The sequence below is a fragment of the Crotalus tigris genome, unplaced genomic scaffold (genome assembly GCF_016545835.1).
Source record: "Crotalus tigris isolate CLP2741 ecotype Arizona unplaced genomic scaffold, ASM1654583v1 scf7180000019021.11574027:1482141, whole genome shotgun sequence".
NCBI classification, from domain to species: domain Eukaryota; kingdom Metazoa; phylum Chordata; class Lepidosauria; order Squamata; family Viperidae; genus Crotalus; species Crotalus tigris.
In genome coordinates, this window is record NW_024097333.1 from 252,640 (window position 1) to 270,013 (window position 17,374).

Sequence of the window (17,374 nt, forward strand, 5' to 3'; positions counted from 1 at the left end):
CGGCGAGCCTAGAGCGGCCAGCGGGCCAAGCCGGGGGCGCGCTCGACTTCCCGCGCCCACTTCCGCGCCGCTCGCTTCCGGCCCGCCCCCTGTCGACTTCGAGGCCGGCGATAGGCTACCCCGTCGAGAGGCGCTTCCGGGCCGGGCTCCGTTGCCATGGTGGCCGAGGGGGCAGGCTTGAGGCCTAGCTGGAGAACCCTTGCAAGGCACGAAGGTGGGTTTTCTTCGCCTGCCCGTGGAGGGTCTCCGGCCAAGAAGAGGGAAAAACCGAGGAGAAGGTGACTACTAGGGGTAGTAGTCCTCGACTTGCAGCCCTTCGTTGGGTGACCGAAGTGACAACAGCACTGGAAAACGGGATTTTAGGATCGTTGCTCACACTTAACGACCGTCGCGACAATTCTCCCCCCCAGGGTCACGTGATCAAAATGCGGCGGCTTGGCAACTGACGCCTATTTACGACGGTCGCCGGGTCCCCGGGGGTCACGTGATCCCCTTTGGTGACCTCCTGACAAGCAAAGTCAATGGGGGAAAGCCAGATTCGCTTAACGACCGTGAGACTGAACAACTGCAGTTGTTAACTGTAACGGCGCTGAACAAGAAAGGTCGCAAACGGGGGAGGGGCAAAATTCACAAATTAACCATGGTCTCGTTTAGCAACCGAAATGTGGGGCTCAGTTGTGGACGTAAGTCGAGGACTGCCTGTAAAGGGTTAGGAAGGCGCTGTAGGGCTGGAAGAGGGGCAGGGAAGGGCAGACCCCCCCCCACGTCCTACTCCAGGGGGGTTCCTCCCTGAGTAGCATTTGGGGTGAGGGAGGAGAAAAGATTCTCTTATTACTCTTTGTGATATTGGCTTTCATTTATTCACCATCTTGTTAATTGGAAAAAAATTAATTATTAACATTTCTCTTTCTGAAAGCCTTCAGTTGGGAGCATTTTCGCACCCCTGCCTAACACTTTTGCACAGGAGTGTACAGGGTAGTCCTTGACTTAACAGCAGTTCATTTTGGGGACCGTTCAAAATTACGACGCCCCTGAAAAAAGTGACTTATGACCGTTTCTCACACTTACGACCCTTGCAGCATCCCCAGGGTCACATGATCAAAATTCAGACTCTTGGCAACTGGCTCATATTTATGACGGTTGCAGTATCCCGGGGTCAGGATCCCTTTTTATGACATTCTGAGAAGCAGAGTCAATGAGGGAAGCCAGATTCACTTAACAATTGGGTTATTAATTGAACAACGGCAGTAATTCACTTAATAACTGTGGCAAGAAAGGTCGTAACATGGGGCAAAACTCACTTAACAAATGTCTCACGTAGCAACTGTGGTCGTAACTTGAGGACTACATATACAGGTTTTTATGGGGGTGTACTGAAACGGTAACTTCCTCCTTTATCCCTGAGATCCAGAAAAAAAAAAAATCAGGAGAAGTTTTAGCTCTGGATTCTTCTGAATATTTGCACCAATTTGACTGAATGCCTTTCTCTTTTCAGATGCAGAGCTGGTGACTTAAACTGAATGGTAGAGTCTTAATTCTAATTTTCGACCCTGAAATCCTCACCGGAGTCGTTTACTGATTTGGGGTAGCTCGTACATTTTATTGCAGTCAATTATACAGACCGATATCATTGTCCAGCAAGATGACCCAGGCTGAAATCAAGCTTTGTTCTCTTCTGCTCTGTGAACATTTTGGCGAAATTGTGGAAAAGGTTGGAATGCAGCTCATCCGCATGGGTGGGCAGACGTTATGGATGATTTCCCAAAACACAAGCATGTCGCTTGACCAGGTAGATTGGTTTTTTTAATTGCATAATAGGCTAGCCTAAACTAAACTCAGATTAAGCATCCATGGTTCCCACTGATGTTCTCACTCACACTCATCAGTCCTGAGTGGAATTAAGGATGTCCAAGATGCTTCAAAAGTTGTTTTAGACTAGAGAACCATGCAATCAATTAATGGATTTCAACAAGCCATTTTTTTCCCTCAGCCACTCAGTATAAGATTAGATATGTTTTATTTTAAGGCTATTGTAAGGTTTTGGGAATGAAGATACAGTATTTGCAGTTCTGAGGGGAAATCTTGCTGTTGTTGGCATGGATTTGACCTGCAAATTTGGAGAGGTGTATGTGTCTTGTCTGTCTATCTGTCTGTCTATCTATATCTATTTATCTATCTATCTATCTATCTATCATCTACATTTCTATATATCTGTATATCTACCTATCTATATCTACATATCTATCTCTATACATATCTACATGTCTATATCTATATCAATCAATCAACACACACACACACACATATATATATATATATATATATATATATATATATATATATATATACACACACATATATACGTGTGTGTGTGTGTGTGTGTTGGCTGGAGCATCTGGTCTACCAAGTATAGGATAAATCAGTCTGTTCTGTGTTTCGCTCCAATCTAGGAGCATGTTTTGCAGGCAGACGTCACATACTGTGAACACTGTAAATTCAATTTATTTTATTTTTTTGTGGCTGACAAAGAGTTAGTGGGAGACAAGTATAGCTATTTCAAGCTCTTTAGCTCTCATCAGCTAGTCATACCCCTCTGGGATTCGAACCTGGGCAGCTTGCGTGTTAGGCAGTTGTATTAACCTTCTATATATATTTGCTTCTGTCTCTCTCTGTTTCTGTCTGTCTGTCTATCTATCTATCTATCTATCTATCTATCTATCTATCTATCTATCTATCTATCTATCTATCTATCAAGTTTCCTCTGCTCTACCATTCTGCAGGTCCGGAAAGCTCTCTGTGTCCTCATCCAACACAACTTGGTGACCTTCCAGCAGCAGAAGCGAGGCCTGGTGGAGTATGAAGCCCAGTGCAGCCGAATGCTGCGAATCCTCCGCTATCCCCGGTACATCTATACAGCCAAAACTCTCTATAGCGACACGGGGGAACTGATTGTGGAAGAGCTGCTACTCAATGGTAAAATGACCATGAGTGCTGTGGTGAAGAAGGTGGCGGACCGACTGACCGAGACAATGGAAGGCGAGTGTCATTCCTCCCACTTAAACTGATTAGCACAGAAAGACTCCTGGCTCATTTCTTTTTCCAAGAATATACAGGTCGTCCTCAACTTACAACAGTGCATTTAGTGACTGTTCAAAGTTGCATCGGCACTGAACAAAATGACTTGTGACCGTTTTTCACACTTAATGACCGTTGCAGCATCCCCATGGCCACCTGATCAAAATTCAGATGCTTGATAACTGAATCATGACGGTCGCAGTGTCCTTGAGTTATGTGATCCCCTTTTGCGACCTTCTGATCAGTCAAGTCAATGGGGGAAGTCAGATTCACTTAACAACCGGGTGACTAACTTAACAACTGCAGTGATTCCCTTAACAACTGTGGCAAGGAAGGTCGTAAAATGGGGCAAAGTTCATTTAACAAATGTCTCGCTTAACAACAGATCGTTTGAGCTCAGTTGTGGTCGTAACTCGAGGACTGCCTGTAATTAGCAAAGAAAGAGTCCTGGTTCATTCCCCCCCCCCCCAAGAGCACATTTTACTGGCAATAAAGTAGTTACAGATTAGAGCAGGCAAAATCTGTCGGCTAGGCGCCAAAGTGCTGCAATTAATGAGAATGGAGTTGGAAGGGACCTTGGAGGTCTTCTAGTCCAGCCCCCATGTTCAAGCAGGAGACCCTACACCAGTGATGGCGAACCTTTTAGAGACCGAGTGCCCAAAACCCACTCCGCTCCCCTGGCCCACCCCCACTCTGCCCTGCCCCGCCTGCCCACAGGGCCACCCACCGCCTTCACAACCTACTGCAGCAGATAGCCCAGTGCCATGGCAGCCACACCCTCCACCCATGCCCCACAGCACCAACTGCGTGCGACGGGGTGTGAGGGTGGAGTCCTGTCCCTGCTGCCTTGCTGCCATGTGCTTGGCTGCGTTGCTCCGCGCGGGCTGCGCCCGGGGGCGACTCTCCTCTGGGGGGGCTGCTGGTGAGGGGGCTGTGGGGGGAGATGGGGCTGGGGCAACAGTGCCCGTGCCCACAGAGAGGGCTCCGAGTGCCGCCTTTGGCACGCGTGCCGTAGGTTCGCCTCCACTGCCCTACACCATTTCAGACAAGTGACTGTCCAGTCTCTGTGACAAGTGACTGTCCAATTAACTTTCCTTTTCCCCATGGCCGCCCCCTCTGTAATCGGTCACTGTCCAGTTGAAAATCCTCAGGTTGTTTTGGGAGCGGACCCTGGGTTCTGTTCGTGCCTTTCCCATCGTCGCATTCCTTTTCTTGGCCTTGTGCTTGATTGGTGTTCCTCACCTCAGGCCTGGCTCTGCTTTAATCCCGATCCCTCCCAAACCACCCACATTCCAATCTCTTTCCCCTCCCACCGTTGCGGTGCCAGGCTGGCAAAAGGCAGAGCGAAGCCGGAATGGAACAATGTGGCCCCGGGCCAACTCGCTGCTTGACAGTTTAACGATTCTATTCAATCATTTAAAATAAAATTTAAAAAAATAATAATTTTTGCCATTCACCTTTCATTCTGTCCCTCCTTTTTGCATCCTTTCTTTAATGATTCTGTTCTGCCATTTCTTTGACATTCGTGCCACTCCTGTCCTTACGGCGAGTTGTCACACAGCAAGTTGGGCGTAGCAAGTTGGCTGCGGCGAATTGTCGTAGACCAGTGGTTCTCAACCTTTTTAATGCCGCGCCCCCCCCAACCGGTCGTAAGTCGAGGACTACTCAACTGGTCGTAAGTCGAGGACTACTCAACTGGTGCAGCACCGTTTGCAGAAGGGGACTTTTGGCAGGCTCAGCAAGGCAGAGACAGCCTGGACAATTCCTATTGGCTTTTGAAAGCCAATAGAATTAGACTCTATTCAAGAGAGCCTATTCTATTGGCTTTCAAAAGCCAATAGACTAAAAGGGAGTAGCACAGCTAAGGAAAAGGGGGGAAAAAATGGCGGACTGCATTGTTTGGCAACCCCCGTGAAATGGTCGTTCGACCCCAAATGGGGTCCCGACCCACAGGTGGAGAACCACTGTCGTAGATCCAAATGAAGCAGCAGCAGAATTGGCAGCTGTGAGAGCAAGGGCATCCAGTGGGTTTCTCTGTTGGGGAAAATGTTGCTTGCAAAGGCCACTGTGAAAGATTTCTGATGTCTTTGTCCACAGATGGTAAGACAATGGATTACAGCGAAGTCTCCGCCACCTTTACCTGCCTGGCAGATACACATTTTGTTCAGAGATGCCCTTCGCCGTCCGAAAGTTCGGAGTCTGCCGAAACACAGCCTCCTCCCACTCCTACATTGGCCTTTAATGAGAAGGATATGTACGCTGTGCCAAAGCTGAACCTCACAGGTGAGGAGCTAAGTAGTTTAAATAGCAGGTCCTCAGTTCCTGTTTTTTTCCGCAGTAAAGACAACGACTTTATTTTAGCCGTCAAAACTGCTTGTAGGAATTTCACCGAGAGAAACAGATGCAGATCAAGCCTACCGTATCCCTGGGGGAGGGAAAGAGGACAGATGTTTGCTGCTGCAAGAAATAACATTTTCCTCTTTCGGCCAACAGGAAGGGGAAAGCGGAAGCATTCCGACAACGCCAAGGAGGACGGTGACAGAGGAGGAAAGCGATCAAGACAAGACCCAGAGAGCGAAGAGGTAGCATGCCCGCCACTTCCAGGACAACTGAAGATGAGAGAAAAACTGGGCGTAGAATGCAGAGGCCAGAACAGGAGCTGGGCAGATCAGACCCTAGTGGGAGATGGGAGAGGGAACCGTCCTATAAAGCTTATCAAAGGTCTCTCTTAGCCACATAAACGTTGGCTTCCGTTGTGGCTATAAGTCAAGGACTGCCCGTATATGCAAATTGGCAAATTGAAGAGTTTGCATCTGTAAGGACCCACCCCACTTTACATCTTAAGAAGACAGAACTCTTGGAATATCTCTTCCAACAGGCATCCTTTATTAAGAGAAGATGGTTGCAGGCATTCTAGACAGGATCTGAGGGGCCAACCCCTACCATTCAAGGTTTTAAGTGTTCCCAAGCAGCCCCCACCCCACCGTCCTTCCAGCGACAATCCCAAATGTTACATTTCCACTCCCTTTTCCTCACGGCCGGCAGAAGGGAGACTTCAGAGAGTAGTAGATGAAAGGCGATGGCCATATTGTTACGGTCAGTCCTCTTGGTGAGATCCACATTCAGTCCCTTTGGAAGTTTTAACGAAGGAAGTGAGAGCCATAAAGCCCCTTTGCTCATCTCCCTTCCCCTTCGTAGTATGACAGAATCCAGAGAGGGCAGAAATGGGGTTTTCCATAGTCGATAACTAGAAATGAAATATAGTTGGATTCTGACAGCATCAAAGTGTTTGGACTGGGGGGATAACAGGATAAACTTCCTAAGAGATTCTGCTTGTCAATCCCCATTTCAGCCTCTTGCAGACAGTGGCATCTACTGGCAAGTCAATATAGACCGTTTCCACCAGCACTTCCGGGATCAAGCAATTGTCAGTGCAGTGGCCAACAGGATGGACCAGGTGAGCAGAACCTTCCTCAAATTATTTTATTACCTTTTAAATCAACATATATGGCTATCCAACTCACAACATGGACTCCCTCCCTCCTGATCATTGGTACCGAAGTCTGACTGCTTTTCTTGGACATTCCACGATTGTCTGCCTAATGCAGTGGTTCTCAACCTGTGGGTCAGGACCCCATTTGGGTTCGAATGACCATTTCACGGGGGTCACCAAACAACGCAGTCCGCCATTTTTCCCCCCTTTTCCTTAGCTGTGCTACTCCCTTTTATTCTCTTGGCTTTTGAAAGCCAATAGAATAGACTCTCTTGAATAGAGTCTTTCAAAAGCCAATAGGAATTGTCCAGGCTGTCTCTGCCCTGCTGAGCCCGCCAAAAGTCCCATTCTGCAAACAGTGCTGCACCCGTTGAGTAGTCCTTGACTTACGACGGTTGAGTAGTCCTCGACTTACGACCGGTTGGGGATCGCGGCATTAAAAAGTTTGAGAACCCCTGGCCTAATGGCTGGCTTGTCTTACAAGGAAAGCTCCAGCTTTTTCCCTGACGAGGAAACCGAGGAGAACCAGTTAGACCTGCCAGATACAATCAGGTCAAACTCAAACAGAGGCACAGAATCAAAAGCACGTGAAATGTTAGTACCGCTTTATAAAGCCTTAGAAAGGCCACACCTGGAATACAGCATCCAGTTTTGGTCAACACATTCTAAATAAAGACCTTGAGACTCTGGAAAACGTGCACAGAAGAGCAAGAACGTTGATTAAAGGCCTGAAGAACAGTTGCAGGAATTGGGTATGTCCAGTTTAAAGAAAAGAAGGACCAGGGGGGACACGATAGCAGTTGTCCAGTATTTGAGGGGCTGCCCCAAAGAGGAGGGGGTCAATTTATTTTCCAAAGCACCCGAAGGCAAGACAAGAAACTACAGATAGAAACTAATCAAGGAAAGAAGTGATCTAGCCTGGTGCTATTAACCCAGTGCTTCTGAAACCTGGGTAAATTACCCCAAATTGGGTCAAAGTCTTTTTCTTTAGATAACAATACACAAACCCAGTAACTATTTCAACAGGAACATCACAAAGAAGGGGGGGGGGTCAACTTATTTTGCAAAGCACCAGGAGGCAAGACAAGAAACAACGGATGGAAACTAATCAAGGAGAGAAGCAATCTGGAATGAAGGAGAAATTTCCTAACAGTGAGAACAATTAACCAGTGGAACAGCTGGCCTCCAGAAGTTGTGGGTGCTTCATCACTGGAGCTTTTTAAGAAAAGACTGGACAGTCACTTGTCTGAAATGGCATAGGGCAGTGGTGGCGAATCTATGGCACACGTGCCAGAGGCGGCACTCAGAGCCCTCTCTGTGGGCACGCGCACCGTTGCCCCACCAGAGTTCGCCAGAGTAGCCAGCACATGGCGTTTGGAAGTGACGGGGCAGGAAGTGAGCGAGCAAGCAGCATTGGCCCCCCCGGGGATGCCCCAGAGATGGCAAGGGACTGGCCCCTGCTGCCCTGACCCCGGCCATGCTCACCCAGTCTGCCGTGACCACTGCAGCCATGCCCACCCAGTGGGCCACGCCGCCTGCCCCCCCCTTAGGGCACCACAATGCTGATGCAGACCTGGCATTTTGCGATAAATAAGTGGGGTTTGGGTTGAGTTTGGGCACTCGGTCTCTAAAAGGTTCGCCATCACTGGCACAGAGTCTCCTGCTTGAGCAGGGGGCTGGACTAGAAGACTTCTAAGGTCCCTTCCAGCTGTATTTTGACTGATTGACAGAAGAAGGGCCTCTGGTACACCTCCTAACTTTTCTTCTGCCTCCACAGACCAGTAGCGAAATTGTGCGGACCATGTTGCGAATGAGTGAAGTCACAACCTCTTCTAACGCTCCCTACACTCAGCCGCTCTCTTCCAATGAGGTGAGTCACCCTTTGAACTTTTAAGTCATGGGTTTCATTTTTATGGCCAAAGGAGGCAGGGTTCAGGCAAAAGGCCAGGAGATTAAAAGCCATGCCACTAGTCCTCAGTGACCAGACTGCTGCAGGTCTTGCTCACATTGGAGGTGCAGATTCCTGGCCAAAAAGGAGTGCTAAAGTAGTCGTCGACTTGCAACTGTTCATTTAGTGACCGTTTGAAGTTACAACGACACTGAAAAAAGGGGCTTATGAGCATTTTTCACACTTAACGACCGTTGCTGGCACTGCAACTTGTCATAAATGTGAGTCAGTTGCCGACTGTCTGAAGTTTAATTAAGATGCTGCAATGGTCGTAAGTATGAAAAGCGGTCATGCCACTTTTTTCAGTGGTGTTGTAACTCTGAATGGTGACTAAATGAACTGTTGTAAGTCTGTATATAGCAGTGTTTTAAAACAGGGGTCTTCAAACTTGGCCCTTTGATGACTTGTGGACATCAACTCCCAGCACGCTGGCTGAGGAGTTCTGGGAGTTGAAGTCCACAAGTCATAAAAGGGCCAAGTTTTAAGACCCCTGTTTTAAAATATCTCTTCAGTAGTCACGAAATGTACAACCCATGTGTTGTGGTTCCGGCTAATGAAACACTCCAAAGAACTTCCGGGCATTGATTTTCCTAAAAGTCTTTTATTGTTACAAAATGTCGGCACAGGCACAAGGGAGGGATGCTAGGATCTAAGTTCTCTTCCTCTGAGCAGTTAAATTATCAGCATGTTCCCTCCCTAAATTAGCCCTCATATCTCACATTATCCAATTAGTGTGAAGGTCAAAGGTTTCCTTCCTCTTTCTTTCCCAGGCTTTACCCCCACCCCCCCTTCTGCTCTGTATTAACTCCATAATTACCAGACAAGTCTGCATATTGTCAAAAGCAAGAATATGTAATATTTGCAGCGTTGACACCATATATATATTTTCTTTTTTAAAAGATATTCCGGTTACTTCCGGCCGGTTACAACATATCCAAGCAGATTCTTGATCAGTACCTAACTTTACTAGCAGATGACCCGGTAAGAAAACAATTTTCTGCCTTACGAACAGAAAAAAAATCCTTCAGCAATGTTGCGCGTCCTTTTTTGATTTCCCTTTTTTCCCAGACCTGAGGCTTTTTTCATCCAAGTCTTTTATTCTCTCCACAGCTTGAGTTTGTTGGGAAATCGGGGGAGAGCGGTGGAGGGATGTACGTGATCAGTATCCTTCGGGGGCCTTCCGCTGTCACGAGAGCCGGAATCAGAAGAAAGCCATGTGGGTTAACAAGGCAAGGAGGCAGGTGTCAACTGCCCCACTCGGTCATCCAGCAAAGAAAGACCCCCCCCCCCGGCCATTTGCTTCTGCCAAGAGCACGCTTGGCACTGCTGGTGACACTCAGCATGGGAGGAAGGCGTGCATTTCTCTGACCAGTACGACAAACACATCTGATGTCATGGTTGGGGTGGGGAGGAGGACTGTAAGGAAGAAGGGGGGTGAGAATGGACGCCCAGCTGAGCCTTGTGAAAAGTTAGATCAGTGATGGCGAACCTTTTAGAGACTTTGAGTGCCCAAACTGCAACCCAAAACCCACTTATTTATCGCAAAGGGCCAGGGCCGCATCAGCAAAAAAAGTGGTGTTATTAGCCATCAAACCTCAAAAATACACTTTTCCCAAAAGGTTTCCACAATTTTGGCCACTACTGTAGATGGAAGCATGGCCAGCTGACGTCACTTGCGTCAGCAGCACCTGGGGGGGGGGGGGAGAGATTTCAGCCTTGTGGCATCTTTTCCCTAACATTCTGCCAAACAGATCTTCACAAGGGCCTGGCCTCTCTCGCCACCGCAACGCTGGAATCCATTGTGCAGGAAAGGTAAAGTGGTTTATGCTGATCTTTCCACACCAGAAGATTCTTCATGCTTTTTGTGTTACTTGTTTCACTTCCCAATTTCCTTGGGATAGCCTTTTTTCCCTAATATCCAGGGAGTCTGTTTCTCGTGTCCTCTCACTTTCCTTTTGGCTCCAAAGATTCCTCTTCGATCGATTTCAGATCATCCAAGCAGTGATGTTTATAACATTTATTCTGGATTTTGTTGTTGTTATTCTGTCTCTCCCTGTTAAAATAAACCTAGCATTAAAATTATAGACCGGTTATTTCTTTGTCTATGGGCAAACGTACAAAATCAGCAGGGGATCAAATATTTTTTTTCCCCTCACTGTAACCTGTAAAGCTATATTTTTGGGGGAGAAAAACAGTTTGCCTAATATTTCCTCTCCCACCACACCTTTCAAAATACTGGGGTGTGTTTGCATCCTAGCCAGCGGCTACAGCAGTGGGTTAGTCATGTAGCTTTTTGGTGAATTGGCTTAATAATTAACCAGAGGAACTCCTTGCCTCCAGAAACAGTGACTGCTCCAACACTGGAGGTTTTTAAGAAGAGACTCGACAGCCATTTGTCCGAAATAGTGTAAGGTTTCCTGCCTGAGCAGCGGGTTGGACTCGATGACCTCCAAGGTCCCTTCCAACTTTTTTATTATTATTATTATTATTAGGGTTTGTTTGATTGTTTTGTTTGTTTTAGATAATTTATATAGCTGCCTCCTCACTCATAGCAACTCTAGGCAGCTTACAGATAATCAGAACACAATGGAGAAGAAATAAAAATAATGCAATAATAATAATAATAAAATAATAACCCCACCCCCACCCCTCGGCAACAACACACACTCATATCAGCCCTTTAATGGGATCCATCCCACTCTGGGTGGCAAAATCACGTGTTCAGAGCTTTCCGAAAGAGTGCCAGAGTGGGGGCCAGTCTAATTTCTGGAGGGATGATGTTCCAGAGGGAGGGAGCCACCACAGGGAAGGCCCTTCTCCTGCGTCCCACCAGGTGTACCGCCTTAGAGAACGGGACCCACAACATTCTTTGCTTCCCCACTCTAGTGGGTCAGGTGGATGTGATCGGCAAGAGGGAAAGATGCAAGGGAGTGTGGGGGTATGTATGTGTGTGTGAGAGAGACGGGGAGAGAAAGAGAACCATACCTGTTTTCCAGCTTACATGAAAGTTTTCATATTTCGGTGTAGGAGAAAATGTGTTCATTAATTTTTATTTTTTAAAAAAAAAAATTGATTTTTTTCCCCCATACATTCAATAGTATTTATTCAACAAGCTGTCTGAGTTTACATTCGCTAATACATAGTTAGTTCCCAATCCTTTATTCTTTCCTCTAGCCATCGATAAAATAAATCCCTGGTTTGATAATATTTCGTTTCTTCTTTTTCTTTCAGCCTCCGAGTCAGTCTGTCCGTCTCCGCGCATTCTAATGTTTTTTTTTAAATTATTTCTTCATCTGATGGTATTTCTTCATTTTTCCAGTACTGCGCAGATATAATTCTTGCCGCTGTTGTAACATGCCAAGTCAAATATATACTTCGTTTATCAGTCTTTTCTGGCATTGTGCCGAATAAAAAAAAAAAGTTCAGGTTTAAAATCGACATGTTCTCCCAACATCTTTTCTAGCCAAGCACGTGTCTTTTTCCAGTAGCTCTTTGCTTTAGCACATCTCCACCAAACCTTAATTAATGCTCATTCATTTTTCGCCGCCCTGCTCAGAACAGCCTCTTCTTCATTTTTCCTCCCGGACACAGATTCGGGTCCCGCTGTGCCCGCATTTTCCGCCTTCTATTAAGAAAGAGGCACCTGGAACAGAAGCAGATCGAGGACTTTGCCATGATCCCGGGCAAGGAAGCCAAAGAAATGATGTACAAAATGTTGTCGGCCAATATCGTCGCTCTGCAGGTACCGGCTCTCCTTCTTTGGCCCGGCCTGAAGGCTGAGCTGCGAGTGGCTTTGCCTGGGAATTGAGGGGACTCTAGCAGACCTGGTGAGGCAGTGATGAGATGCCTCGCAAGCCTTCTGGAGCTGCAGGTTGGCCAAGGGATTCTTGAGTGAAGGTCAGTTCCCCTCGTCATGAAAGAGAGAGCAACCTGCTGCCCTGGATTCCCACATAGCAGGGGGCTGGACTAGAAGACCTCCAAGGTCCCTTCCAGCTTCTATTCTGTTCTATTTCTATTCCTATTCTATTCATTTCTATTCCTATTCCATTTCTATTTCTATTTTACTCTATTCTATTCTCTATTCATATTCTATTCTACTCTACTCTAATTTCTATTTCTATTCTTATTCTATTTCTATTGTTTCTATTTCTATTCCATTTCATTTCTACTATTCTATTCTATTCTATTCTTATTTATATTTATATTCTATTTCTATTTTATTCTATTCTCTATTCATATTCTATTCTACTATTCTATTCTATTCTAATTTCTATTTCTATTCTTATTCTATTGTTTCTATTTCTATTCCATTTCATTTCTACTATTCTATTCTATACTATTCTATTCTATTCTATTATTTCTATTCTTATTCTATTTCTATTCCATTTCATTTCTATTTCTATTTTATTCTATTCTCTATTCATATTCTATTCTATTCTATTGTAATTTTTATTTCTATTATTATTCTTATTCTATTTCTATTCTATTTCTATTCTATTTCTATTTTATTCTATTCTCTATTCATATTCTATTTACTCTACTCTATTCTACTCTACTCTACTCTATTCTATTCTATTGTAATTTTTATTTCTATTATTATTCTTATTCTATTTCTATTCTATTTCTATTCTATTTCTATTTTATTCTATTCTCTATTCATATTCTATTTATTCTACTCTACTCTATTCTACTCTACTCTACTCTATTCTATTCTATTCTATTCTATTCTATTCTATTCTATTCTATTCTATTCTATTCTATTCTGGAAAGTAATGTTGAATGCCACTACAATCAATCAAGCATGATGCGCTCTCTCCTAATGGAATCCACAAAGCTTATTCTCTTTCCAAATCTTTTGGACAAAATTTGGGAATCCAAGCTAAAACCAATTATAGCAGTTTGCTGCCTGTCTTCTTCTTTCAAAGGTTCAATTCTATGTGGAAGCCAAAAATGATGCTGCTTTTATTGGGGCAGCTTTTAGGGGGCAGCATAGCGCTAGCAATAGCACTTAGGCTTATATATATATTACTTTACGGTGCTTTGCAGCTCTCTCCAAGCAGTTTACAGAGTCAGCTTATTTCCCCCCCAACAATCCGGGTCCTCATTTTACCGACCTCAGAAGGAGGGAAGGCTGAGTCAACCTTGAGCTGGCCAGGATCGAACTGCTGGCAGTCGGTAGAATTAGCCTGCAAATGTTTCATTCATTTCGTTAAAGAATATATACACAAACGCAGCCATGTTTTTATTTGCCGTGTAATTCAGAAATCCTGTACTGCCTCAAATTCCAGAGTTGAAAGGAATCCCTTTGACACACGAGGTCCAAGTTCCTCCTTTGTGGAGGAGAAGCCCTCCTGGTGATCTGGTGGCACCGAGAGGGAGCGAAACCATTTCCTCAGGAATTTGACCGAAACGTCAGCCCTCTAGACAGGAATAGGATAGAGATGTACCCACTTTTCGCAAAGTCCATCTCTTAACCTGGCTTTCCTCCCCCCAAAAACAGGAAATCCCCAAAACTCCAGATCACGCACCTTCCCGGACATTCTACTTGTACACCGTCAATACGCTCGCGTCTGCCCGGATGCTGCTCCAGCGCTGTTACAAGGTCTGTGTCCTGCTTTCCCTTTTTTTTAAAACTTCTCCTGCCATCAGACTGCACTCATGGAAACCTCTTATTTCCCTCCCTCTCAGTGTGTGGCCAACCTGATAGAACGGCGACTTCACGAGACCAAGGAGAACCGGTGAGTTGAGACTCCTGCCCTTTGAACCCAACTCTGTGCAGTGATGCTTGAAACCTTAAGTGTCCATGGCGATTCTCAGTCCTCCGGATCATGGTTGTCCCGAAGGTGTCTTTTCAGAAGGCCACTGGACTTCCTTGTTTTTCTTTGAAGACGTTTCGCTTCTCATCCAAGAAGCTTCTTCAGCTCTGACTGGGTGGTGGGGAAGGATTTATACTCCTTGCAAACTACAGAAACCATTTGCACTTCAGTTGGAGATGCACAGAACACGGACCCATCCCCAAGAGCCTTGCGCCTGTCTTCAACAGAGGAGGGACCCAGGGCAGGAAACATCCTGCAGCCAAGAAGGCTCCACACCCATTGGCACCACTCAGGTGGCCCTGAGGACACAGGTAAACCTCCAGGTGGCCTCAACGATCCTCTAAAAAGAAGGCAAATGGCCAGCTGTCTGCAAGGAGTATAAATCCTCCCATTCCCCACCATCCGGTCAGACCTGAAGAAACTTCTTGGATGAGAAGCAAAACATCTTCAAAGAAAAACAAACAACTGGTCATTTGCCTTCTTTGAGAGCCGTTGAGGCCACTTGGAGGTTTATCTGTATCCTCAGGGTCATCTGAGTGGTGCAAATGGATGGGGAGCCTTCTTGGAATTGCTGAAAGGACTGTGTTCCACTCCCATTTTTGCACTACTCAAATGACCCTGAAGACACAGATAAACCTCCAAGTGGCTTCAACAACTCTCTAAAAGGATGCAAATTACCAGCTGTCTGCAAGGAGTATAAATCCTTCCATTCCCCACCATCCAGTCAGAGCTGAAGAAGCTTCTGGCAGAGCTGTGGGGCGCTCACGGGATGCCCTGCCTTGTATCTCTGAGGTCCCCTGCCTTTGGCCTCGCAGTCTCTGTGACTCAGGTGAAGCCACAAGACCGACCGTCTGACCATCTGCCTTTCCTGGCAGGCGTCTGCTGGAGAAGAGCCAGCGGGTGGAGGCCATCCTTGCCTCGGTCCAAGCCACAGGGGCTGAGGAGGCACAGCTGCAGGAGATTGAGGAAATGATCACGGCACCCGAACGACAGCAGCTGGAGACTCTCAAGCACAATGTCAACAAGTGAGTATGGCCCAGGTGCTGGGGGGGGGAGCAGCTGAAGGCCTCCCCCACGGGATCTCCAGCCTGGGGTTCCCCAATCCAGTTAAAAGGATTGTCGCCTTTCCTTTCTTGCATTGTTTCAAAAGGACGTGGTCACCTCTGAATCCTAACTGTGTCCAGTGTCAATGCTGCTAACATTGGATGTTCTTGCTTTGACAAAATACGAAGAGGTAGCCACTCTCTGTATAAGCTGTGTGGTATTTTTAGAATTAAATTAGATGATGCTGGGAGGGGAGGAGAAAGAATGTGTGTGTGGAGATTGTTAAGATAAGAAACCTTTGCCCTTCAAACTAATTGGAGAATGTGATTTATGACTGCAAATTACAGGAGGGGAATATGCTGGAATATTATGTGCTCAGGGGGAGGGGAATTCAGATCTTGGCATCCACCATCCTGTGCCGACAATGTGTTTCACGATTAAAGACTTTTTAGGATAAACAATGTCTGGAAGTTCTTTGAAAGTGTTTCATTAGTTGGAACCATGACATCCAGGTGATGAGGCAAGAGAGATCACGTCTAAAACTGATGCCACCAAACAATCTAGATCAATTAACAGATTTTTAGAAAAGCCAAACTTTTGGTCCTTAACCACGGGAGGGTTAGATAATCTTAAATAATCTTTTATGTCTAAGATAAGATAACCTTTATTGTCATTTTTATACTGTGGGCACAACGGCACACATCAAAACTGAAATTTAGTTGCCCGCTCTCAAAGTGAAACACATACATGACACACACCTAATACATTCTATGCACAACATATGTATAGACCCACACCCCTACATATACGTAGCAAATAAATATTAAACACTGTCCATCTTGAATATATAACGGAAGGAGGAAGCTTGAGAGTTCGCAAGGCGAATGCTGTATGGAATGAAACTCTGGCTGAATCTGGATGTTCTGCTACGGATACCACGAAGCCCCCCTCCTCCCAGAAGGGAACAAGGAAAACAGGTCGTGAAGAGGATGTGTGGTGTCCCAGATAATCTTACGGACCCTGCTCAAGCAGCGCTTCTGTGCCATGTCCTGGATGGGAACGAGGGAACTGCCAATGATCTTTTCAGCTGTCCTCACCACCCTCAGCACCGCCTTCCTGTCTGAAGCAGGGATGCTTCCAAACCAGACTGTGATGCTGTAGGACAGGATGCTCTCGATCGTCCCCCTGTAGAAAGTGGTCAGGACAGGGGAAGGAAGATGTGCTTTCCTCATGCGGCGCAGAAAATGCAGGCGCTGCTGTGCCCGCTTCTAACTGTAGGCATCACTGTTCGTGAATCACTCCAAGAACTTTCTCCTCTAGAGCAGTGGTTCTCAACCTGTGGGTCGGGACCCCATTTGGGGTCGAACGACCATTTCACGGGGGTCGCCAAACAAGGCTGTCTGCCATTTTTTCCCCCTTTTTGACCACGCCCCTGGCACCCAGTGATGTATAAGTGGTTGGGGGTCACCACAACATGGGGAACTGTATTATGGGGTCACGGCATTAGAAAGGTTGAGAACCACTGCTCTAGAGATTAATGCATTTTCTGTATTAGTGCTTGGTCGTTGCAATTTTTAAAAGCATTTCCCTTAAAAAAAAAGATTTCATCAAGATCTTGCCTTTCTCTATGGCTCGGTTGATCAGTCCAACTAGTTAAACAATTAAAAGGTGCAACCTTTTGATTATTTGCATTTTCTTTTTTTTTTATTCAAGGATCGATGCCAGTGAAAATCAAGTGGATGAAACCATCTTTATTTTGGAATCATACATCAACAGCACCATCAGACACTGACCCGTCAGCTGGAGCTTGAAAAAATCCTGTCTTGGTCTTCTAGTTTTTAAAGTCTGATTTGTTTTGTTTTCATATAAAGATTTTTTAAAAAAAAAAAAAACTTGCCATCGTGTGGTGGTAATTTTTTGATGCAGGAAAATGTGTGGAAAGAGAGTATAAAGGTAGTCTTCGTTTTACATCTGATCGTTTAATGACTGTTCGACTGT

The 17,374-nt window shown here is 45.8% G+C and overlaps 1 protein-coding gene across 4 annotated transcripts; it reads left to right on the plus strand.

The window, feature by feature from the left end:
- The first annotated feature begins 74 nt into the window (after nt 1–74).
- On the plus strand, nt 75–17,268 carry POLR3C (RNA polymerase III subunit C). 4 transcript variants are annotated; one of them, XM_039358434.1, is made up of 15 exons: nt 75–214; nt 1,496–1,789; nt 2,781–3,036; nt 5,173–5,358; nt 5,569–5,657; nt 6,428–6,532; nt 8,346–8,438; nt 9,417–9,497; nt 9,627–9,732; nt 10,268–10,328; nt 12,108–12,258; nt 14,017–14,118; nt 14,205–14,254; nt 15,208–15,357; nt 17,090–17,268. In XM_039358434.1, the coding sequence occupies exons 2-15, from the start codon at nt 1,643–1,645 to the stop codon at nt 17,166–17,168; spliced, it is 1,656 nt and encodes a 551-aa protein (XP_039214368.1). In that variant the 5' UTR covers nt 75–214; nt 1,496–1,642; the 3' UTR covers nt 17,169–17,268. The 4 variants fall into 4 exon arrangements, 3 of the variants coding, with proteins under 3 accessions (XP_039214368.1, XP_039214367.1, XP_039214369.1); XR_005558561.1 differs by having other exon boundaries at nt 127–278; nt 15,125–15,357; nt 17,090–17,245; XM_039358433.1 differs by having other exon boundaries at nt 129–278.
- Nucleotides 17,269–17,374: the final 106 nt, after the last annotated feature.

Coding starts and splice junctions, on each gene's coding strand:
- POLR3C (XM_039358434.1), top strand. CDS start 1,643: ATGACCCAGGCTGAAATCAAGCTTTGTTCTCTTCTGCTCTGTGAACAT. Junction 5,658..6,427: donor AAGACCCAGAGAGCGAAGAG/GTAGCATGCCCG, acceptor TCCCCATTTCAG/CCTCTTGCAGACAGTGGCAT. Junction 15,358..17,089: donor CTCAAGCACAATGTCAACAA/GTGAGTATGGCC, acceptor TTTTTATTCAAG/GATCGATGCCAGTGAAAATC.